Source organism: Gorilla gorilla, chromosome 12 (genome assembly GCF_029281585.2).
Source record: "Gorilla gorilla gorilla isolate KB3781 chromosome 12, NHGRI_mGorGor1-v2.1_pri, whole genome shotgun sequence".
Taxonomy (NCBI): Eukaryota; Metazoa; Chordata; class Mammalia; order Primates; family Hominidae; genus Gorilla; species Gorilla gorilla.
Window position 1 is genome coordinate 96,256,247 of NC_073236.2, and position 26,028 is coordinate 96,282,274.

A 26,028-nucleotide genomic window follows, 5' to 3' on the forward strand; every position below is an offset into this window, starting at 1 on the left:
TTTTTGGACTCAGCTGGTTTTGGGGTTTCTATTTGTATATTTTGCATATTGTTAATATTAACTTGCGTTGTAGGGGGATGTCCTGTCAAAATGGACATCCTATTCATCTCTATCATTTCAATTGAAACTTTTAATACTTGTTTTTCTCATAATAACCGATGATTTTAGAAAACGACCATTAAGAACTTATTAGACATAAGAACAAACTCAGTCCTCCCAAAAACTGTCATTTTATAGAAGAGCAAAGTGAGAAAATGGAGAAATTTAGTAAATTGCCTTGCATTGTACAGCTACTAGGTAGCAGAGAAAGGATTCTAAACCAGATAACACGGGTCCATAATCTGTGTTCCTAACCACTGTGATATATTCCCTCTCATCAGTTAGTTGGGAAAAATAACTTTCTCATAGTTTGTTCCAAGAATGAAGTAAGAGCAGCTGTGAAAAGCCTGGTGTCGTACCAGACGTGTAATAGACATCCAACGAGTATTTGTTTTTCTTTCCTTTGTGGCAGGCAAATATATTTCCAGTATGATAGTTTAAATAAAACTTGTGGCCGGGTGCGGTGGCTCACGCCTGTAATCCCAGCACTTTGGGAGGCCAAGGCGGGCGGATCACCTGAGGTTGGGAGTTCGAGATCAGCCCGACCAACATGGAGAAACCCCATCTCTACTAAAAATACAAAATTAGCTGGGCATGGTAGCGCATGCGTGTAATCCCAGCTACTCGGGAGGCTGAGGCAGGAGAATCACTTGAACCTGGGAGTCGGAGGTTGCAGTGAGGCAAGATCGCGCCATTGCACTCCAACCTGGGCAAGAAGAGTGAAATTTCGTCTCAAAAACAAAACAAAACAAAAACAAACAAACAAAAAACTTGTAAGTAGATTTTGTTTAAAATGTAGTATGTTTAATTTTAGTAAAAAGGGAGGGTGGGAGTTCCATTATTGGACCAAATTCCCTTGTATGGCTTTGAAGGCAGGACTTGCCTGGGAGAGGTGCAGAGCTGAGAAGCAAGGGAATCAGAGGAATGGGAACCGGTGGCAGAGTTCACACTGGAAACCAGATAAGTAAAGAATTCTGTGGAAAAGCTGGTTTGACGCTGGGGAATTCCAGAGCAGAATAAGAAGGTTTGGACTAGATGGTAGGAGCTGGTGCCTTGAGCATTTCCCAGACCTCATGAGGTTCCTGGGTCCATGGTGCAGTGGGCAGAGACGGCTCTATCGATGGCATTTTGCCAGCCTTGACCTTGTAGAGCATTCTTCTGGCCTCTGTTTTCAAATTCTGCAAATTAACAAGGAGCATTTGGTTCTTAGTATGCAATACTCAAGGGAATAAATAGGCCCAGTTCACTGTTTACAGTTATACTAGCCAAGTATTTAAATTAGGGAATTGCCTCTAGGGCCTTGACCTAGCTCTTTCCCCAGTCATCTCATCTTTTACTTCCTCAGCTCTCATATATGGGCCTTCCACCATTCGACCTACATGTCCTTCAAAGTCTAGTTCAGATTCCAGCCCTTCCATGACACTGTACTGATCCCATGTACGCCTAATACCTAGTAGTTGCTTCAAGTTAATTGGAAGTTTAGAGAAAGGAAAAGTCCTCGTGAGATGCAGTATTTGGAGGAAGTTTCATCAGTTTGGATGAATAGGGATATGTGTGGAGACCATAAACAAATGCTTAGTTGGGAATATGAGGTGTGTGTGTTTGTGGCGTGTATGTGTTGTATGTTAGTATGACAGCCAGCAAAAAACAGTCTTACTAGACCAGAGGAGTTTGTGTAGGAACTTGGAAAAGTTAAGGTTAGATTTAAGTAGGAGGGTTGGGTCCAGGTCATAGGGAACCTTTCAAGCCAGGAGAGTTTGACCAAGTTAGAAGAGGAGTTAGATGATTTGGTTAATAGTCAAGAGCCACTGAAAGTTCATGCAAGGAAGGGTGGTGCATAGTGAGATGTTCTACTCTCATTCCAGACCTGCCTTCTTGGAGTGGTTGGTTTTGCCACAGCCTCTGTGGGCTCACTCAGGGAGGCCCAGGGGAGGCCCACTGACAGTTGAGGAGCATTATTGAACTAGTATTTAGTGTATTTGTATTTCAGCACACTTAGGAAATTAAGGAAATAGGAAAGTACCTCTCATGTCCTGCAGTTCCTTCTTCCCCTTAGTTTTTCCTACAGGAGACGACCTTAGACTGTAGCATTATCTATAAGCTGGTTTTAACTTTCCCATGGTTCTAGGAAGAAAATACAAGTATATATTAAGCCCACAGATATTAGATCAAGTACTCTTTACCTTATTCACCTCTATAATTCCAGCTTCTTTTCTTCTTGGGTAGCTAAATCACCAAAAAAAATTTTTGCTTTTTATTTTTAGTTTTTTAGTTTTTATTTGAGATGGAGTCTTGCTGTGTCACCCAGGCTAGAGTGCAGTGGCGCCATCTTGGCTCGCTGCAGTCTCTGCCTCCTGAGTTCAAGTGATTCTCCTGCTTCAGCCTCCCGAGTAGCTGGGATTACAGGTGCCCGCCACCACACCTGGCTAATTTTTGTATTTTTAGTAGAGATAGGGTTTCATCATGTTGGCCAAGGTGGTCTTGAACTCCTGACCTCAGGTGATCCTCCCGCCTTGGCCTCCCAAAATTCTGGGATTACAGGTGTGAGCCACTGTGCTCACCTGGCCCAATTTTTTTTTTACAGTGAAGAAGGAACAAAAGAAGGCAGTAATCTATATCATTAGCACTTAAGTAATTACTCTTAGGAATTTGGATTTCAGTTTTTGATTGGGCAACTGTGTGAGGATTATATCAAGCTGGCAATATTACTAATAGAGAAATTATTTCACAAAACACAAGACATTTATCTTAATTTAAAAAGATATAAAATCTAGTGATTGGGAAGTAACCTCAATCCTTAAAAATACAAAAGTGTGGGGCAATTATTTTCATTATGAAAAATTCCAAACACATAAACGTGTGTATTTGTGTATATGTATATCACATATATTTAAAAGTAGAGAGAATAATAAGCCACCTTTACCCATCATCCAAATTCAATAGTGATCAAAGTTGAGTCACAACTGCTTCATCTATCCCTTTTTATTGTTGTTTGCTGAAGTATTCTAAAACACATCCCCGATTTGTGATTTTTATCCCTATGTACTCAGTATGCATCTCTAAAAATATGGAAACTTTCTTCCATGTTCACAGTGCAGTGGCACATTTTATAAAGAATTTCTTGATGTTATCTATTATCTAGTACGTATATAAATTTCCTCAGTTACTTGACAGTGTCTGTTTTACATTTCATTGTTCAAATCAGGATCTAAGCAAGGTTCACACACTACATTTGGTTGTTATGTCTCTGAATCTTTTTTAATCTAGTGGTTGGGAGTTTTGATAGCTGGTTTTGGTGGCTGAGGACAGGAGTGTCGAAGAAGCAAGGGTGAGGTGATGGATTTTAAGATATGCTAAAAGGAAATCTTTAGAATCACAGAGCCTGCTAGTAGTAAGGAGATGTAATTGTAACTTTTATGACTGAAATAATATTTTTTAGGTCCATGTCAAACTTTAAAAAATGCCTGCTTTAAAGTAGTATTATTTATATATTTTGTTCTATGAGAAACATATAGCTGAATCTGAGTTGCTGTTTAGAATGTTTAGTCAGTAACTGAAGTTATCTATTTTACACCAAACTAGAATAAAGAAAAAAAAATCCCAATGTTCCTAAGAGATCTAATTCTCACTGTAAATTGGAAATCAGTTATCTTTCTGCAACTTTTCTTCCTCAACTTAAAAAAGAGTGTTTTTCCTTTGGACTTTATCTGCAAATTTTCATATATTAATTTCAGTTAAAACCAGGTAGTACCTTGCTAAGATAATTGTGTCTACCTACCACTGAATTTGGTATTTCTTGGGCAATGTTATACAGTCTAGTAGGGCATACATTTAAAAATTTTATAAAAATTAAATGTACTTGAGCACTCTAAGATAGCGCTTAATGTAATAATGCAGAAACTCACTGATGTAATGTTCAAATCGCCTCAAAACATTTATGCCTCTTCCCAGATAAATTGCTTTAATTCTCCAGAGGATCTGGTTGAAAATCTTGTGGTAGGCCTCATTTTGAGAGAGATGAAAATGATTACTAAAATACAGTTTAAAATGTGTTTTCTTTGAATATGTGTAATCCCTATAAACATAGAACATAAATTATAGTAAACTATAAACTTATATTCTCTTTGTTGGAAATCTTGAGTTGTATAGTATGAAATATCTGTGAGACCATGATCAACCTTTTCCTGAATATTTTGAGTGTGGATGCAAGCCCATGTATCAAAATTTATTTTGCGGACAAGACACATGCTTTAAACACTGCAGTTGTTAGGAATGAAATCTTTAGATCTTAAGACCCATAATAAAGAGGAAAGTAGGTGAAAAGTATGAGACATGTTTTAGTTTCACCCCCACTCAATATAAGGATACTTATTATTTTCTAACAGTGTAAATGTGCATCAATAGTTTGTACTTTTAACTTTGATACCTAATTCCTAATATTTGATTATATATGCCTTTTAGGTGCCCAAATGTGAGTCTGCAAAAGCTGCCAGAACAGTGGCTATGGAGTGTTTTAGAGGAAATTAAATGCAGTGATCCTTCATCTAAACTCTGTGCTACAAGGCGCAGTGCTGGAATTCCTTTCTACATACAGGTATTTATCTGTAGGACCCTAGCTGTTTGTTTATATTTGTCTTTTGATGATAGTGTATCCTAACCTGTTTGAGATGTGAGTGAGCGTATTACACATAAAGGACATTTCTGTCTTTTCAGCACCATAGCATTTGTGGCTTTGTTTTAATGTGGGGACGGTGTGTTCCTGTGACAAGATCTGTTCTTGGAACAAACCCTCTAAAAGGTCAATCTTGTAATATAAACAGAGGGTGGTATAAATTTCTGTCTGTGTATTAAGTAGGCAGACATCACTGTGGCACAGTCATTGCTCACTTCCAGGAAGTGTACATGTTACCCCACCACCCCACTGTATTTTTTTTAAAAAATAGTCTTCCTTTCATCTCAAGACCTTCAATACTCTCTGTAGGCAACCAGTGTTAACATTTTCTTTTCAATTCTCCTATAAAACGTCCATCCATAAAATAATCATGATCATAATAGTAGCTGACATTTATTAGTGGTTATTTCACCTCATTAACTCCTTCCCTGTACCCTATTATCATCCATATATTCTAGATGAAGAGACTGGGGTTTAGGTACGTTAAGTGACTTACCAAAGGCCACAGAGACAGTAAGAACTGAGTTAAGACTTGAGCCCAGGCAGCCTGACTCCCGAACCTCTCTGCATATGAGAATATGTGTGTGCGAGTCCGTTTTCCTTTTGAACACATATGAAAACATATACACTGCTTGCTCTTTGATTTCACTTAGTATTATACCTTAAAGATTGCTTCATATCAGCACATTTAGATATGGCTATTGATGGGAAAATATTTTATTTAGAAATTAAGACTGTTACCTTCATGAACCCAAAGAATAAAAACCAGTGTCTTCACAATACTAAATCAGACCCCATCCTGAAAGACCTTTGTTTAATATATAGTAAGATTAAATCCAGGAATATGGTGGTATAATAAAAGCACTGAAAATAAATGGAATGAAGTCTCTGATTTTTTTCATGCCCCTACATTTTTTCCTTCTCTTTCTTACTCCTCCCTCAAATTCCTAAAATCCCTTTATGATTTTTTGGTGACAGTGGGCATCAGTTGCAGAGGTTGTTGACAGAGATCATTGAAGTAGTTCTGCTGAACGGATTTTGGTGACCTTCAGAAATCAACTTTTATTTGATCTGACCTATTCTGGATCAGTGTGTTTCATTCTCCTGCCTCTAATTCGCTCTGACCTTGTGTTTTTACGTGTCATTTGTCTGTCTGAGATCAAATGTTAAGACAGGATCAAGGTCTCACTGCATATTTGTGCAGTGTGCTTCTTTCAGCTCTGGTTCCCAACTTATACTAAGTATTGGTCATAATGAGTAATCAGAAGGTGTACTTTCTTACCCTAGCCTTGGCAAGAATGCCATAACTTTACCTAGCTCTTTGGGAGAAAAAAGCCATGGTTCCCTGAAGACATTTTAGTAATTGAATGTAGCTTTTTTTTTAGTTGAATAAAGTCTAAATTTTTTTTAAAAAATCTGCTTAAAGAGAGTCTTCATTTCTCTTAGCGTGACTTACTAATAAAGTTACATTCCTGTTTTGGTGGAAATCTGCTTAGTGTTAGCTATGGAAAAGAACTGTCTACTTAGTTTGTGAGTTTACCTTTTGTGTAGACAGATTAAAAATTATTTTCAATATAGACAAAGTTTTTTGGAATAGTCATTTAAAAAATATATGTTATCTGAGCCTAAATAAACTATGAGAAATTTCTTCTAAATCAAACTATTTTTTGTATGTCTTTATTTTCCTCTTCTGTAGTTTTCAAATGCTTCAGAAGAAGCTAACTAACTTGAAACTTTCACTCTTGAGAGCCAGTAGCTACAAACATGAAAAGTAGACATGGAGGAAGGGAGTCTGGGAATGTGACTAAAGTGACTTTTTTTTAACAGCTTTACCGAGATGTAATTCACATACTATATAGTCACCCTTTTAAAGTGTACAATTCATTGGTTTTCAGTATATTCACAGAGCTGTACAACCATTATTTAGTTTTAGAACATCAACCCATGAAACCTCCCATACTCATTAGCAGTCACTTCCCATTTCTCTCTACCCCTGCCACTCAGCCCTAGGCAATCACTAATCTACCTTCCAGATCTATACATTTGCCCTTTCTGGGCATTTCATATATATGGAATCATACAGTATACGATCTTTTGTGTGTGGCTTCTTTCACTTATCGTAATGTTTTCAGAGTTCATCCATGTTGTAATATATATTAGTACCTCATTCCTTTTTATTGCCTCAAGTGGTTTAATACCCTATTTTTATGTTTCTTGGACATCGGCAAAGTGTTAGATACAAAGTAAGTAAGAAGCTACTGAAAATTTCAAATATAGGACCTCTTTGGTGTTTGCAGTATTTCTTTTTGTTCCATGGAGTTTCAAATGCTTTGATTTGATTAGTCCTCCAAGTAATGATTCTTTTGTGAAGAATTAACTAACTGCTTCATCTCCAGGGAGCCTTAACATTCTTACAAGAAATTTAATCCAGAGATTTTTTGTTTTTTAAGTAAAGAGAATTTTCTTGTTAGATAAATTTGTTACTGAAACTGATTTGTTGATTGTATCAGAACTGCCACCTACTTAGGATTCTTAAGGAGTTGTCAATAAGAGCCATTTTTTGGCCTTTTACAATTGTAAAATGTAATGAGCAAACTGAAAGTGACCTTAGAGATGACATGATTTCACCTTCACCTAAATTTAGCGATGAAGAATCTGTAGGTTCAACTGTGAGGTTAAACCACTTGCCCACGGCCACATGGCTTAATTAACTTTCTTTGATAACCACATGTTTTTATTAAGGGGATTTTGCATTTTGGGACTGATCCAGGGAAGCAGCAAACAAGTATATGTAAACTAAGAACCCTGTTAATTTTTGCATTCTTTTTCCATAGGCACTGTTGGCATCTGAACCAAAGAAAGGCAGAATGGATTTGTTGAAAATAACAATGAAAGAGTTAATCTCTTTGGCTGGGCCTACAGATGACATACAGAGTACAGTCCCCCAGGTAATCATGGAAATGCACAAACCCTCCAGCGTTGTTTTTTGTTTTGTTTTGTTTTTCACTTTTTTCAAGACAGTTGTTACCGTCTTGTTACCCAGACTGGAGTACAGTGGCGCAATCTCAGCTCACTGCAACCTTCGCCTCCCAGGTTCAAGCAATTCTCCTGCCTCAGCCTCCTGCAGTTGTTTTAAATCTTTGCTTTATTTTTTAACAAAAAGTATCTGCTGGAGATAAAGAACTCTTGAACAGACATTTCAAGCTTGTTTGAATAGTTTTTCTTTCCTTCTTTTTTTTTTTGTCTTTACCATCCACAAAATAAACCATTGCTTTAGTTGAATATATTAATCAAAACAAACAATTTTTAAACTCTGGTGAAAACATCCAGCTTATATAAGATATTTTATAATACTATTGCATCTATGAATTTGAAAGTGCATATGCTAGCACTTTAGAATTTCATGTGTGCTTCTTTGCGTTGATGTACATTTTGTAACTCAGCAGTTGAAAATTTCCTTTAAATATGATATCTACCTTTTGGGGTGTTCATATTTTACTAGCATTTAGTTCCTTTTAGTCACTACCTACATATATGAAGTTAAAGCACTCCTCATAGCTCCACTTCACCACTAGGGAGTAAATATTAATAACTATCAAGTACTGCTTGTACATTATAGTCTGGACTTCCTCAGTTAATGCTTCATAGTAGGACACTCCTTTTTTGTTTGTTTGTTTTTTGAGACAGAGTCTCACTCTGTTGCTCATGCTGGAGTGCAGTGGTGCGATCGTGGCTCCCTGCAACCTCTGCCTCCTGGGTTCAAGCGATTCCCATGCCTCAGCCTCCTCAGTAGCTGGAATTACAGGCATGGGCCACCATGCCTGGCAAATCACCTGAGGTCAGGAGTTTGAGACCAGGCCCAATCACCTGTTGGCCAGGTTGGTCTTGAACTCCTGACCTCAGGGATCTGCCTGCCTTGGCCTTCCAAAGTGCTAGGATTACAGGTGTGAGCCACAATGCCCAGCCTATAGTAGGACACTCCTACCCAACTGTAAAGGGCCATGCTAGGTCAGGGAACAGATTGAGAGCTGAAGTTTACAATCAAGTACGATAAGTATGTATGATTTTATTTCAGAACCTGTGGGAGGTGTTAAAGGGAGCCCACAGGCCAGAATGAGGACTGTGGAAAAGAAAGGGGATCTTATGTTTATTGGATATTGGCAAAGTGTTAGATAAAGGGAGCCCATGGGCCAGAATGTGGACTGTGGAAAAGAATCCCCATTCTTTTCCACAGTCATATGGAACATAGTCATATGGCACATAGTGGCCAGTACCCATAGATATGAAATGTCTTTATTTCTTTAAAAAATTGACTGAAATGTTGTTAATCACCATTCAAAAATGATCATTTCAAGACATGTTTCAGTGAAATGTGAAAAAAATGTAATTGGTTCTATTTTCCTAGACTATCACTTTTAAAAAGTACATGTTGAGTATCTTTTATCTGAAATGCTGGGGACCAGAAGTGTTTCAGAGTTCAGATTTTTTTTTTTATTATTTTGGCATATTTGCATTATACTGAACAAGTCAGCATCTCTAATCTGAAAATCTAAAATGCTCCAATTAGCATTTCCTTAGAATGTCATGTCCGTGCTCAAAAAAGTTTCAGATTTTGGAGCTTTTTTGATTTCAGATTTTTGGATTTGGGATGCTTTACCTGTGCTATTTTTATAAGAACATCTAAAAATAATGGGGCTTGGTTTTAACGAGTGCTGGATAATTATTGCCCTACTCTACTTCAAGGTGATTAATGGCATTTTAGTGATCATTTTTATGAAATTGGTGAGATTTAAAAATTTTGTCTCTGACCAGTCTTCTAAGCTTTTTTAGTCGATAATTTGCTTTCCTTCTCCCCTCCCAGTGTTCATTTCTTTATTATTTTTATTATGTATCTTTGAAATATTTCAGTATACAGAAATGTATAGTGAATAATGAACATATTTGAAACCAGTTGCAGTTTAAAAAATTAAACATTACAGAGACCGTTAGTTATGCTGTGGATTCTTCCACATCTCATTCCCGTTTATTCCTCCTCAGTTATAATCACTAACCCAAATTAGTGACTATCATTCCCAAGCATTTTCATCATACTTTTATCTCCTTTTACATGAATGTTGTTATCGACACTTTTTATACTTTGCTTTTGTCAATCAACATTATATTTTAAGATTAGTAAGCTCCTGTTCAGCCCCTGTTCACTTTCATTTCTGAACAGTATTTTATTCTATTTCATTTCATCCCTTCTGTGAATGGACATTTAGGTTGTTTCCCGTTTTCTTCTATTACAAACAATGCTGAAACAAACATTCTTGTGTGTCTCCTTACACACGTGAGTGTTTCTCCAGGTTATATACCTAGAAGTAGCATTGCAGGGTTGCAGGGTACACACATATTCAATTTGATGCTGTTATGTTGTCTCCAAAGTGGTTGAACTAATTTATATTCCTGCTAGCAGAGTATAAGAGTTTCCATTGCTTATCAACACCTTTGTATTATCAGACTTTTACAGTTTTTGACTTTCTGCTTAGTGTGAAATGGTGTTTTCTAGTTTTATTTTGCATCTTTCTTGTTACTAGTTAGCTTTAACATCTTTTCATATGTTTATTAGCCTTTTGGTTTATATCTGAAGGTTGTCTGTTGAAAGACTTTGCTTACTTTAATATTGGTTATTTGTCCCTTCATTTTTGTTTTGTAGGAGTTGGATTTTTATTGTTGTTTCAAAAATATTTTCTTGATACTGATTTCTTTTTGATTATTTGAATTACATATATATTCTCCCAAACTATGTTTTCTCTTTTTACTTTGTGGTCTCTATTATTATGTAGATACTTTTAATTTTAATAAAACAGAATAGGTCAGCTTTCTCCTTTATGGGTTGTACATTTGGATCTTATTTCAGAAATTATACCCCAAGATCAGAAAGACATTTTATATTTTCTTTCTTTTTTCTTTTTCTTTCTTTCTTTTTTTTTTTTGAGACGAGGTCTCACTCTGTGGCCTAGGCTGGAGGGCAGTGGCACGATCTCGGCTCACTGCAACCTCTGCCTTCCAGGTTCAAGCGATTCTCCTGCCTCAGCCTCCTGAGTAACTGGCATTATAGACTTCCGCCACCATGCCCTGATAATTTTTATATTTTTAGTAGAGACGAGGTTTTGCCATGTTGGCCAGGCTAGTCTCGAACTCCTGACCTCAGGTGATTCTCCCGCCTTGGCCTCCCAAAGTGCTGGGATTACTGGCATGAGCCACCACACCTGACTGAGAAAGATATTTTATATTTTCTTTTAAAAGTTTTAAAGTTTTACTTGTCATAATTTTATGTAAATGAAACCATATTATTATTTTTTACTGATAGGATCTTGCTCTGTCACTCAGGCTGGAGTCCGTGCAAGTCTTTATATTACCTGTAATTTGTCTTTGTTTAGTGTAAAATAAAATAATTTAATGTTTGCCATTTGGATAACTAATACAGAGACATTTCTGATATAATACATCCTTTTCTTCTTGATTTATACTGCCTCTATTATGTGTTTTCATAGATAGGTGGTTCTGTTTCTGTGCTGTCTATTAATCTATCTTTGGAGCAAAACCACTGTTTTATTTTTGTTTCAACTTTTTTGAGATGGAGTCTCGCTCTGTCACCCAGGCTGGAGTGCAGTGGTGTGATCTCGGCTCACTGCAACCTTCACCACCTGGGTTCAAGCTATTCTCCCACCTCAGCCTCCTGAGTAGCTGGGATTACAGGCATGTGCCACCACGCCCAGCTAATTTTTGTATTTTTAGTAGAGATGGGGTTTCACCACGTTGGCCAGACTGGTCTTGAACTCCTGACCTCAAGTGATCTGCCCGCTAAGGCCTCCCAAAGTGCTGGGATTACAGGCATGAGCCACCACACCTGGCCTAAAACCACTATTTTAATTATTATGTCTTTATAAAAAGTTAGAATATCTGGCAAGGTGAATCTCTCTTTTTTTGTTTTCCCTTCAGAATGACCTTGGGTATGTTTGTCCTATTGCTGTTCCATAAAAATTTTAGAATTAGCTTGTTAAACTCAATAAAAAGCCCTTTTGGAATTTTGGTTAGAATTTAAATGTATTGATTTATTTGGGAAAAATTATATTTTTAAGTATTGAGTCTTCCATGAGCATGGCTTATTTCTCCATTTATTCAGATCATTTAATGTCATTTATTATTTTTTAAACTAATTCCCATAAAAGTCTTTTTTTTTTTTTTTTGGAGATGGAGTTTCGCTTTTGTTGCCCAGGTTGGAGTGCAATGGTGCAATCTCGGCTCACTGCAACCTCCGCCTCCTGGGTTCAAGCAATCCTCCTGCCTCAGCCTCCTGAGTAGCCGGGATTATAGGCGTGCACCACCACGCCCAGCTAATTTTTTTATTTTTAGTAGAGACAGGATTTCACCATGTTGGCTGGGCTGGTTTTGAACTCCTGACCTCAGGTGATCCACCTACTTCAGCTTCCCAAAGTGCTGGGATCACAGGCGTGAGCCACCATGCCTGGCCCATAAACATCTTATAGATTATTTTTGATATTTATTTCTAATGTCTTTTTTTTTGCAATTATGAATGGTACTTTTAAAAGATTATATTATCTGTTGCTGTTTGAGAAGAATGCAGTTAATTTTTGGGTTATAATTGTGCTTGTATTCAGCAGCCTATCAGAATTGCTGTAACACAGCAAATGACTTATCTGTAAATTCTTTTGGATTTGTTTTATGGATAATCATACCTTTGACAAATAATGCTAAGTTTGTTTTAACTTTCTACTTTTTAGTTTTTTCGAGACAGTTTTTATTGTACTTTGCTGCTGGAACCTGTAGTAAAGTTTGGTATAGAAAGAGAGATAGCAGGCATCCTTATGTTGTTTCTGATCAATCTGCTGCAATTTTTAATCTACCCAGTATCTTATTAAGGAAATTGAATTTTATTGAATATTTTTTGCATCTTTTGAGATAAATATGTTTTCTTCTAGAATTTGCAGATGTCATGAACTGTATTGATTTTTCAATTTATCTTTGCATTCTTGCATATCTCACTGGTTTTGTGAGTGAGACTGGCCTGTGGTTTTCCTTTTCGTGCTGTGCCTGTCCTGTTTTTCTAAATATGCATCTTTTGATGGAATTACAGTACATATACAGACAAGTGTACAAACCATATGTGTACCTCAGTACAGTTTCACAAAGTGAACACATTTGTGCAGCCATCAAGAAACAGAACATTTCTAGCAACTGAAAGCCCCCTCTTGCTCTCTTCCAGTCCACACCCTTCTCTCCAAGAGTAACCACTAGCCTAACTTCCAATACTCTAGTTTTAGTTTTATCTTTTTTTTGAGTTTTACATAAATGAGACTATACATTATTATTATTTTTTTATTTTAGAGACGGGATCTTGTTCTGTCACTCAGGCTTGAGGAGAGTGGTACAGTCTTAGCTCATTGTAGCTTCAAACTCTTTGATAATATTTTTTATTTGTGCCTTATTTCTCTTCTCTCTTCTTGGTTAGTCATGTCAGGGGTTTATTTCTGTTTCAGAGAATCAGCTTTTGGGTTTGTTAATGCTCTTAGTTGTGTCTTTGCTATTTTAAAAGTTTCTGCTCTAAATTTTTATTTTCTTTCTGTGTTTCAAGTTTATTGTTGACTTATTTTCTCTTGACTTAATTGGTCACTTACCACAATCATTCTAGTCATTTAAAAAAATAGAAGCATTTGAGATATACATTTTTTTTTGAATTTCACTTAAGCTGCATCCTACAAGTATTGATATGTAGGTAGCGTCTTCAAAATATTAAAAAATAAAAATTTGACCAGTGTTTAATGTGCTTGAAAATGTGCCGATTTTAAGCATTTTTTAGGCCGGGTGTGCTGGCTCACACCTATAATGCCAGCACTTTGGGAGGCCAAGGCAGGTGGATCACCTGAGATCAGGAGTTCAAGACCAGCCTGGCCAACATGTTGAAACCCTGTCTCTACTAATTATACAAAACTTAGCCGGGCGTGGTGGCACATATCTGTAATCCCAGCTACTCGGGAGGCTGAGGCAGGAGAATTGCTTGAACCTGGGAGTTGGAGGTTGCAGTGAGCCGAGACTGCGCCATTCTACTCCAGCCTGGGCGACAAGAGTGAAACTCCATCTAATAAAATAAAATAAAATAAAAAATAAAGTTTTTTTTAAAGTTTCTTAATTCCATGGTGATCAGAGCATAATCTATAAGTTATTAATTACTTGGTATTTGTTGAGACTGTATTTGTGGCTAGGTATGAGGGATTTTAGAAAGTAAATGTTTCATGTGTGCTCGAAAAGAATGTGTTGTCTCTGTATTTTAGGTGCAGGCTTCTACGTATGTCCATTGGATCAAGCTTTTTTATAGCATTGTTTGAATCTTACTAATTTTTTGTAAAATGGTTTATCAGCTACTGGATGTGTTTTATTAAATCTGCTATTTCATTTGCGGATTATCCATTTCTTGTAATTCAGTAAATTTTTTGTTTTGAAGCTGTACTATTGAATATATGTAGATTTAGAATTAGCCATGGTTTTCAACCCACAACTAATTTTGAACTTCTTGTTTTAGGTTCATGCTTTAAATATCCTTAGAGCATTGTTCAGAGATACGCGCCTGGGAGAAAATATTATTCCTTATGTTGCTGATGGAGCTAAGGCTGCAATTCTGGGTTTTACATCACCGGTCTGGGCAGTAAGTGCTGTCACTATTTATTTTCATTGATTTAATAATGCTTCTGAGCAGGTTTTAATAAACTAATCTTTCACTGGGTGATAAAAAATATTTCCTGCCCTTTACCATGAAGTTTCTTAGAAATCTTTGGATCAAGCTACATTTTTGATTCTTGATATTTCATGGTTCCATTTTCACTCATTTGTTGACTTATTAGCCATCTTTCTTTTTTTTTTTTTAGTTTTATTGATTGCTTTAGGGTTTACAGTATGTATGTTTAACTTATCACAGACTACTCTCAAGTGATATTACACCATGTCACTTAAAGTATAAGAACTTAATAATAGTGCACTTCTGTTTCTCTCCTCCCAATCTGTGTGCTGTTATTGTTACACATTTTACTTTTATGTGTGTTGTAAACTTACACTACATTGTTGTTATTTTTCTTTAAATAGCCAGTTATATTTCTTTTCAATTTACCACTTTAACCGTTTTTTTAAGTATATACAATGCAGTGGCATTATGTGCATTCACAACAACATTTATCAGCACTGTGCATTTCTGGAACATTTTCATCATCCCGAGCAGAAGCTCTGTACTCATTAAACACTAACTCCCATCTCTCATCTCCCTCACCCCTAGTAACCTCTATTCTCCTTTCTGTCTCTGTGGATTTGCCTGGTCTAATACCTCATATAAATGGAATCGTACAATATTTGTCCTTATGTTATTGGCTTCTTTCAGGTAGTATATGAAAGGTTGATCCATACTGTGCGGGGTGGGGGGCTGTGTGTGTATATTGGTTTATCAGTATACACACATCCCACATTTTCTTTTTTTAATTTTTATTTAAGTTCCAGGATACATGTGTAGAATGTGCAGGTTTGTTACATAGATATGTGCGTGCCATGGTGGTTTGCTGTACCTACCAACCTGTCATCTAGTTTTTTGTTTGTTTGTTTGTTTTTAATTGAGACGGAGTCTTGCTCTGTCACCCAGGCTGGAGTGCAGTGGTGTGATCTCAGCTCACTGCAACCTCTGCTTCCTGGGTTCAAGTGATTCTTTTGCCTCAGCCTCCCGAGTAGCTGGGACTACAAGTGGATGCCAGCACACCCAGCTAATTTTTGTATTTTTGGTAGAGAGAGGGTTCACTATGTTAGCCAGGCTGGTCTCGAACTCCTGACCTCGTGATCTGCCCCCCTTGGCCTCCCAAAGTGTTGGGATTACAGGCATGAGCCATAACGCTCAGCCTGTCATCTAGGTTTTAAGCCCGGCATGCATTAGCTATTTGTCCTGATGTTCTCCCTCCCTTCCTGACTCCAACAGGCCCTGGTGTGTGTTGTTCCCCTTCCTGTGTCTATGTGTTCTCACTGTTCAACTCCCAATTATGAGTGAGGACATGCAGTGTTTGGTTTTCTGTTCCTGTGTTAGTTTGCTGAGGATGATGGCTTCTAGCCTCATCCATGTCCCTGCAAAGGACATGATCTCATTCCTTTTTATGGCTGAATAGTATTCCATGGTGTATATGTACTACATTTTCTTTATCCAGTCTATCATTGATGGGCATTTGGTTTGGGTCCATGTCTTTGCTATTGTAAATAGTGCTGCAATAAACATATGTTGCATGTATCTTTATAGTCGAATGATTTATATTCCTTTGGGTATATATCCAGTAATGGCATTGTTGGGTCAAATGGTATTTCTGGTTCTAGATCCTTGAGGAATCACCACACTGTCTTCCACAGTGGTTGAACTAATTTACATTTCCACCAACAGTGTAAAAGTTTTCCTATTTCTCCACAGCCTTACCAGCATTTGTTGTTTCTTGACTTTTTAGTAATCACCATTCTGACTGGCGTGAGATGGTATCTCATTGTGGTTTTGATTTGCATTTCTCTAATCATCAGTGATGCTGAACTACCACATTTTCTTTATCCAAATTCATCTGTTGATGGACGTTTAGGTTGTTTCCACTTTTTGGCTATTATGAATAATGCTGCAGTGAATTATAATGTATAAATTATCTGAGTCATTTTAGTTCTTTTGGGTATATCATATGGTAATTCCATGTTTAACTTTTTGAGGAATGAACAAACTTCTTCCCCAGCAGCAGCACCATTTTATACTCCCATCAGCCATGCACAAGTTCCAGTTTCTTTAGATCTTTACCAATACTCGTTATCTTTTTTTTTTTTTGATAATAGCCATCTTAATGGGTGTGAAGTGGCATCTCATTCTGATTTTGATTTGCATTTCCCTAATGATTAATTATGTTGATCTGGAAACAAAACAACTCTGAGCGTATAAATGTGTCTGTATTTTGGATGCTGTGGACTCTGCTTTTAGTATGTTAAGTTAGTGCTAGAAATAAACTCTATCAAAAGTTTGAAAAAACGAGACACTCACAAAACATTGAAATGGAAGAGGTTAAATACTGAGTTGCATTTTCTTTTGTAATATGTTCACTGTCCAGAAGCATTTTGATTCAAAACTTTAAAGATAATGGGCAATACCCAGTACAATTGTTGGATTTAAGAAATCAATTTTTCGTGTGTTTTCTTATGATTTCTGGGAGAAACATTATAGTTTGTTTTCCTATATCATTATGTCTTCTAGAGTAAGGAGAATAATTATAGATGCTTGAAATGTGGCTTAAAGTAAAAAGTCTGGCAAAGGGAGAAGAGAAAAGAAGCTAGATCTTAATACATTACCTGCAGAGTAGAGTATTTACTAGAAAGTCAGGCTTTCCAGTTAGTAAGCTGCGCAAACCATTTCTTACCTGTATGATAAGCCTCTAATTGAGAGTAAGTATTTTGCAGTGAAAGCCAAAGGCACAGCCTCCCATTGTGAAGAGGAATCCTTTGAGGTTGCCAACTCTTGCCTAGAAAATTGTGCGTCTTCCTGTAAGAGATACACACTTCTGGAATTCTGTCTAAGAGCATTGCATAACTACTCTTGAGGACACAGAGTTTACCTTTTATACTTGCAGGAAGTAGAGCAATGCCTTTATACTGTCAGTAGAGTCAGAGAGGTAGGAATGTGGCTTGACCATCAGGAATACTGGAGATCATAAAAGTGATTGTCAGAAATATCAATATTGCTTTCTTGAAGCCATTAGTTCCAGATGAACCAAGAAATATTTTCCGTGAAAGGACTTTCTGAGAGTGAAGCCTGGTGATTCATCCAACTTTTTAGTAAAATTCAAACTATCAGAAATGAGTGATTCATTTTTTTTTGAAAAGACTATTTTTTGAGACCCTAAACAGTAATACATGTGCACTGCAGAAATTTTGAAAATAAAGAAAAGCATAATAAGAACAGTAAAAGTCACCTGTTAAATTACCGTATAGATATGAGCATTCTGATTCATTTTCTTTCTCTTCTTTTATGTGTGGGCTTTACATGTGCATAGTACATGTATGCATACATATCCACAAAAGGCTGCATAAATATATATGTGTTTTTATTTTCTTTCTAATTTCATAATACTAATAATTTTATTTCTTGGGATCTTCCTTTTTAACACTTTATGAAGGAAACATTTCTATTTAGTTTGCTTTACTAGAGGAAATAAATATCATAGCTCTAATGATCAACACTGTTACTTAATATTATCAATGGTTATATTTTCTTCTGTATAAAAATCTAATCTAAGATAAAATTTATAAGTCAACCTATTTAATGGATGTGAAGAAGTATTCACTTACAAAAACAATTTACAAAAGCATTCTCTGTTGAAGTGATTGTAAGTGTGATTTTTCCTTAATGCATGCGAAATATGGTTTGATTTGCAGAACTTTGATTTGTACACATCCTCTTGGGAATATAACTGTGCCTAAAGCTGGCTACATCTGTACTTTTGACTTGATTGTTTTTCCTGATAAGTTAGGGAAAACACACATGTAAAATGAACTTAATTTTAACTTGCAGTAAAGAAACATTTTTCAGAAAGCATTCATGTATATATTTAATTTGTTTTTACAGACTCCTTAGTCTTCCGTATTGAAACCATACAGATCTCTCAAACTTTGCTACCTAGTAAGCATTTTTAAAATATAGAGAAATGTAATATGTAAATATTTTCGGCATTAGACATATCTGCTTACTGTATTGTAGATGTTATGTTAAGCACTAGAAATACAAGGATAGATAACACATAATCATAATAATGGCTGTCTTATTGAGTATTTCTCATGTACCTGGCATAATTTACATTGCATTGATTATCTTAGTAGGTTCTGTTATCCAGGTAGGTTCTGTTATAATCCTCATTTTACAGATGAAGAAAACAAGGCTCAGAGAGATGAAATAACTCTGCCTAAGGACACAAAACTATTACCTGTCCAACTCCAGAATGTGTGCTATTGTAGAGGAGATGTTTGGGTATTTTAGGAATGCAAAGAAGGTACATTTTACCTACCTTCTAGGGTTTTGGACCTATTTTCTTAGGAAACAGAGCTGGAAGTAAAGCCCGGGTCCTAACATTTTATTGAATGGTACTAACCAAGACCAGAAGGAATGAAAGAAAAAGGGAAGTGAGGCAAGGAAAGATGAATGATATTACCAAGGGAACCTTAACCTTGCAGAAAATCTGAGCTGGTTGTCTTGTACATGGTACATCTTCTAGCCAGACCATGTGAAACTACCACCTTTTGGAACAGCCCAATATGTTTGTCTTTTACTGGTCAAAGTTCATCCTTGGGGCATTACCACAATTTGGGCAGGTGTTGGCACAACCCTTGGGCAGCTGCTAGGGAAGCCAGATCGCATGTCCAGTGATGTGGCATCTCATCTGAGTCTGAAAGTGGCTGGATGAACCAGAGCTTCCATGGATATAGTTGGGACAGACCTGAGGTTTGAAATAATGACTTCTACTGTGTTGAAAAGCTCTGCATGAAAGAAATTTATAGCAGGGGAGTCATGGGATGTGATTGATGTAGGTAAAAGTGGAGACTTGATTGTAAGATAGCAAGAGGGAAGGAAGAAGACCAATCAGGAAGCTGTTGTAATAGTTCTACCAAAAGATGGTGGTGGCTCAGCAAAGATGGTGAGAAGTGATAGTCTTTAACATATTATTTATATTAAAAATATTTCAGAGATTAAACCAACCAGTTTAGTTAACAATCTAAGTTAACAGAAAGTAATTTGTGGAACCCGAGAATTTACTAGGCAGTTTTTGTTTAAAAATATCACTCATCTCTCTTTATTATGTTCAGTGACTAGGGGAGGCCTGATCTTCTTTCCTTGCATCCTCATCCTCATTGCAGAACAGGCAATTCTCGGCTTTCCCAGTGGAGCCCGCCCAAAAACTTCACTGAGTATGCCACTTTGAGTCTTTCTAAGACCCACACTGGGTTTATTTTTATTTTTATTTTAGACGGAGTTTTGCTCTGTCGCCAGGCTGGAGTGCAGTGGCATAATCTCATCTCACTGCAACCTCTGCCTCCCGGGTTCAAGCGATTCTCCTGCCTCAGCCTCACTAGTAGCTGGGACTACAGGCGCATGCTACCACGCCCAGCTAATTCTTGTATTTTTAGTAGAGACGGGGTTTCACCATGTTGGCTAGAATGGTCTCAATCTCTTGACCTCGTGATCCACCCACCTTGTCCTCCCAGAGTGCCGGAATTACAGGTGTGAGCCACTGCGCCTGGCCTATATTTTTATCTGGTGTATGTTTAGCTTGCTTCCCCCAGGCTAATCTGGTTCATAGCATGCAGTGGGTTTCAAAGGAGGGTAGGAAAAAGATCCTCTCAGATCTGCCCAGTAGTGCTGCCATGCCATGGCTACTCTGTGCCTCTGTTGGCACCAGCATCTCCAGGCCCTCTGATAATTATGAGGTTGCCACAAGGGTGCCACACTGACAGCTGTGTACTGCTGAAACCTAGCTGTGCTCTATTCACTGTGCCGCGTGCCTTGGCATGGAGCTTCATTGACCTAGACGAAGAGGGACCTTTTTTCTAATTCACTCATATGTACTATATGGGCTAGTTGAAACCCTGTCTCTTCTTTTGTCTGCTCATAGGTGAAGTGTCTTGCTACTTTGGAAAAGGGTCACCAGAAACTCTAGGACATGGCTGGCCCTCCCTTTAATCATAGGCCCAGAAATCCCAGCACGGTTTTCCTGGGTTACAGACGATAGACTTGTGACCCAAAGTTTTAACTGTCTTTTCACGGTCACATGGCTAAGAAGTGATGGAAGGCGAATTAGAACCCAAATCTCATTTAGTTTTCTCAGAAAATATTTTTTTCTGCTACCACGTACACAAGACAAAATATTAAGTGTCATGTGTGGATCCCATCCTTAAGAAATTGACTGCCTATTAAGGATAAGGTGTGTGGTGTGTAAATGACCATATTACACAGCGATTGCACATAGTAGGCTGTCCATTCATACTTTTCAAATATTTTTCAAGGGAGCATTTCTATTATATAAGAAAAGCTATATATATAGATAAGAAAAATATACACATATATACATGTGCACACACACACAGAAGGCTTTGTGTAACCCAGTTTTAATTACCTAATTGTTCTGTATTTTTTTTTTTTTTTGAGACAGAGTCTCACTGTGTTGCCCAGGCTTGAGTGCAGTGGCGCCATCTTGGCTCACTGCAACCTCCACCACCCAGGTTCAAGTGATTCTCCTGCCTCAGCCTCCTGAGTAGCTGGGATTACAGGCGCCTGCCACCAAGTCCAGCTAATTTTTGTATTTTTAGTAGAGATGGGGTTTCACCATGTCGGCCAGGCTGGTCTCAAACTCCTGACCTCAAGCAATCCATCTGCCTCGGCCTCCCAAAGTGCTGGGATTACAGGTGTAAGCTACTGCACCCAGCCTCTTCTGTATCTTAAATGAGTCTACATGAAAGCTTTTTCATGCAAGAAAGGAAAGAAAAAGTTATACACTCTGTGAATAGAAGAGAAAAATTTTGGTAACAGTTGTCAGTTTGCAGTTGAATTCCAAGTTCCTATCAACCATGTATTTAGGGCTTGATGGAGAAGGAGGTCAGGAGCAGGAAGTGTTTCCCTCGTGAGAAGGACAGATTTTAGCTGGGATTAAAGTCATGCATTACTTAATGACAGGAATTAATTCTGAGAAATCTGTTGTTTGGGGATTTCATTGTTGTGTGAACATCATATTCTATACATGCACAAACCTAGATGTATAGCCTACTCCACACCTAGGCTGTATGATATAGCTTATTATTCCTAGGCTACAAACTGTACAGCATGCTATCATACTGAGTATGCTACCATGCTGAGTATGTAGGCATTTGTAACACAGTGTTAATTATTTGTATGTCTAAACATAGAAAAAGTACAGTAAAAATACAATATTATAATCGTATGGGACTGTCATTACATATGTGGTCCATTGTTGACCACAGCATCATTTTGTGGTTCATTACAGCTATTATCATTTCTCCATTTTTAACTTTACTACTACTTACCCTTTTCTGTCTTTACTCTCCTTTTTACTTATTAATGGCAATAACTGCGGTTACTTTTGCACCATCCTAATGTGTTTTCCATCTATCCTTCCAAAAAGGGACATGTTTTATTGCCAATACTACTAATGTATTACTCACATTAAGATTGCTATCAATGATTCATATTAGCATTTATTGTCAGTGAATTAGGAGTTGATAATGTAGTTTGTTAGTCACAACCTCTTTCTCAATTCTTTGTCTACTTCAGTTTCCTCCTTGTTAGCTTTATTTATAGTGGATGGGAACAGAAAATATGGATGAAATAGTAAAACATACAAAGCAATACCTGAAACAGATATCCTTGAACCATTCATACTGTCACACAGAAATCTAGGGGACACTCTTCTGTCTTAAGTAGGAAGTAGGCTTTCATGCCAGTTATTTTGCTCTATATTTACAATAACTCTTTTAAATGTTCTTCTGTATAACTTATACAGTTCTAAAACAGAGTATGTATTTTTCAACCTATAAAAATCAGTTACAGTACTCCCCTCCTCAAATTTGAGGAGGATGCATTCCGAGACCCCCAGTGGATGCCTGAAACCATGGTTAGTACTAAACCCTATGGATTATGTTTTTTCCTATACATACATACCTGTGATAAAGTTTAATTTATAAATTAGATATCATAAGAGATAACAATTATAACAATAGACCATAATAAAAGTTAAGTGAATGTGATTGCTCTCAAAATACCTTAGTGTACTATACCACAGGTAACTGAAACCACAGAAAGCAAAACTGCTAATGAGGGAGGACCATTGTAATGTAATATACTGTGTGAATAAACTAAGAACAAAAACCACATTATTAAGCAGATACAGAAGAGGCATTTGACAAAATCTAATGCTATTTTATGTGAAAAGAAACTAAGAATGGAAGGGAAATTTCTCAACCTCAATGGAAAATCCATAGTCAACAATATAGTTGATGGTAAAAGACTGAAATCTTTCTCTCTAAAATCAGGAACAAGACAAGGAAATCCACTCTTGTCACTCCTATTCAACATTGTACTGGAGTTCCTAGTAGGCCAACTAGAGAAGAATAAAAAATAAAAGTTATCCAGTAAAGGAAGATGCAAAACTATCTTTATTTTCTGATGACATGATCTTAAATATAGAAAAATCCTAAGGAATCCACACACATGCAAATTAAAGCTTGTCTATTAGCAAGGTTTCAGGACAAAAGGTCATCATACAGAAATTGTACACTAGCAGTGAAAAATCTAAAAATGAAATTAAGAAAACAGTTTCATTTATGATAGCATCAAAAAGAATAAAATACTTAGGAATAAATTTAGCAAAGGAACTGCAAGAGTTGTTCACTGAAAATTATCAAACATTTTTTGAAGAAATTATAGGCCTAAATAAATGGAAAGATCTCCTGTGTTCATCACTGGAAGACTTAACTATTGTTAAGATGACGTATTCCCCAAATTAATCTATAGATTCAGCACAACCTCTGTTAAATCCCTTCAAGCTTTTTTTTTTTTTTTTTTTTTTTTTTTTTTTTTGCAGATCTTAAAATACATATGGAAATGTGAGGGACCCATAATAGCCAAAACAATCTTGAAAAAGAACAAAGTTGGAGGCCCCACAGGTCCCAATTTCAAAACTTAATGCAAAGCAACAGTAAATTAGAGCTTGTGGCATTGACATAAGGTTAGGCATATAAATCAGCAGATTAGGATTGATTGTACAGAAATAAACCCCCACATTTAATAAAGGTGCCAAGACAATTCAGTAGAGAAAGAATAGCCTTCAACAAATGGTACTGGGACAACTGGATATCCACATGCAAAAGAATGAATGTGATCCCCATCTCATACCATATGCAGATGACTCAAAATGTATTAAAAACCTAAATGTAAAAGCTAAAACTATAAAACTTGTAGAAGAGAACCTGGGTAAATTTTTGTACCTTGGATTAGGTAACATTTAGTTAGATATGACACCTAAGGTACAAGCAATACAAAAATTGATAAATTAGACTGGCAATGAAGAAAACTGATAAATTAGACTTGATCAAAATTAAAAATGTCTGGCTGGGCATAGTGGCATGCACCTGTAGTCCCAGCTACTCGGAAGGCTGAGGCTGGAGGATTGTTTGAGCCCAGGAATTCAAGGCTGCAGTGAGCTATGATTACACCACTGCACTCCATCCTGGGCGACAGAGCAAGAAGCTGTCTTAGAAAAGTTAAAAAAAATTTTTTTTAAATAAAGCTTAACCAGCATCAAGAAAAAAAATGTTTTTCAAAGGACACAATCAAGAAAGTATAAAGACAACCCACAGAATGGGAGAAAATATTTGCAAATTATACATCTGATAAGAGTGGAGTGTCCAGAATATATAAAGAACTCTTATAACTCAATAATAAACGACAACCCAATTTTAAAATGGACAAAGAATATTTATCTCCAAAAAAGATAGGCAGATGGCCAGTAAGCACACAAAAGGATACTTAACACCATTAGTCATGAGGGAAATGCTACAATGAGTTACCATTCCATGCCCACTAAAATAAAACGCATGGAAAATAACTAGTATTAGGGAGGATGTGGAGAAATTGGAGAACTGGTGAAATTGGAATGCTAATACATTGCTAGTGAGACTATGAAATGGTGCTACCACTTTGGCAGTTCTTTTGAAGGTTAAACATAGAGTTACTCTGTGACCAAGCAATACTACTTCTAGGTATATAGCCATGAGAAATGAAAACATGTTCACACAAAAACTTGTACATGAATATTCTTAGCAAAATTATTCATAATATTCCAAATTAGAAATAGCCCAAATGTCCATCAAATGAAGAACAGATTTTAAAAATACGGTATATCTGTACGATGGGATATTATTAAGCCATAAAAAAGGAATAACATACTGATACATGCTACAACATGGGGGAACCTTGAGAACATTATGCTAGGTGAAAGAAGCCAAACATTAAGGGCCACATACTACGTGATCCCATGTATATGACGTATCCAGAAAAGTTAAGTTTATAGAGACACAAAGTAGATTGTGCTTTCCTACTGCAGGAGAATAGGGAGTGACGACTAACGGCTCCCAAGTTTCATTTTGAGGTAATGAAAATATTGTGGAATTTAGTTAGTGGTGATAGCTTCACACTTTGTTAATATAGCAAAAACCACTGAATAGCATCCTTTAAAATAATAAATTTTATATGTGAATTATACCTCAATTTAAAAAAGTAATTTAAAAGTGATTTTAAAACAATCATGCAGTCACCTTTGGAGGTTGGTATGGCATGAACTAATTATTCTGAAAATGATCAATATATGGAAATAATTCTTTACTAACTGATAAACAGGGTAACCAAATAGCAGATGAGGAAAAGCTTTAAAAAAGTAAAGTTTTTCTGAGGATGTGAATGATTAATGCAGAAGGCCTATAGAATATCGTGATTTTGCTACACCTAATGGAAAATGTAATGATCATCATTGATTGCTAATGAGGGCACTTTATAAGGGATATCTTAGTCCCTTCTGGCTGCTATAACAAAATACCACAAATTTATTTCCCACAGTTTGGAGGCTGGGAAGTCCAAGATCAATATGCTGGCAGATTCAGTGTCTGGTGAAGGCCTACTTTCTGGTTCATAGATAGCACCTTTTAGCTGTGTCCTCACATGGTAGAAGTGAGGCAGCTCACTGGGGCCTCTTTTATAAGGGCACTAATCGCATTCGTGAGAGCTCTGCCCCCATGACTTAATTATTTCCCAAAGGCCTCCACCACCTAACTCCTTGGAGGTTAGAATTTCAACATATGAATTTTTGGGGAACACAAATATTCAGACCATATCAGGATGGATCAGGCAGATAGGATTAGAACCGTCTGGTCCATCTTAATATTACTAAAAAGACATGTGTCTTCTGCGGTCAGTCTATCAAATCAAAGGAGTTTTGTTTCAGAGGGTGCCCATTCACTTTGTAAAATAGTCCTCTACAGTTTTGTTTAAGGTGTGCATTTCTCAACATCTCCAGGCACTCCTGTTTTAATTTTACTGCATCTGGCAGCCTTTGTCAGAAAGTATGGCTTAGGGCAAGATGGAGTCTGTTTCTGTT

General features: G+C 36.8%; 1 protein-coding gene across 15 annotated transcripts in view; it reads left to right on the forward strand.

The window, feature by feature from the left end:
- Positions 1-26,028, forward strand: part of THADA (THADA armadillo repeat containing) — a 368,672-nt gene that overhangs the window by 85,702 nt on the left and 256,942 nt on the right. For all 15 annotated transcript variants that reach the window (XM_055377797.2, XM_004029147.5, XM_055377798.2 and 12 more), the window contains 3 exons: positions 4,561-4,693; positions 7,606-7,719; positions 14,355-14,477. In XM_055377797.2, the coding sequence (XP_055233772.1) occupies positions 4,561-4,693; positions 7,606-7,719; positions 14,355-14,477 (370 nt within the window). The remainder of the gene's footprint in view (positions 1-4,560; positions 4,694-7,605; positions 7,720-14,354; positions 14,478-26,028) is intronic.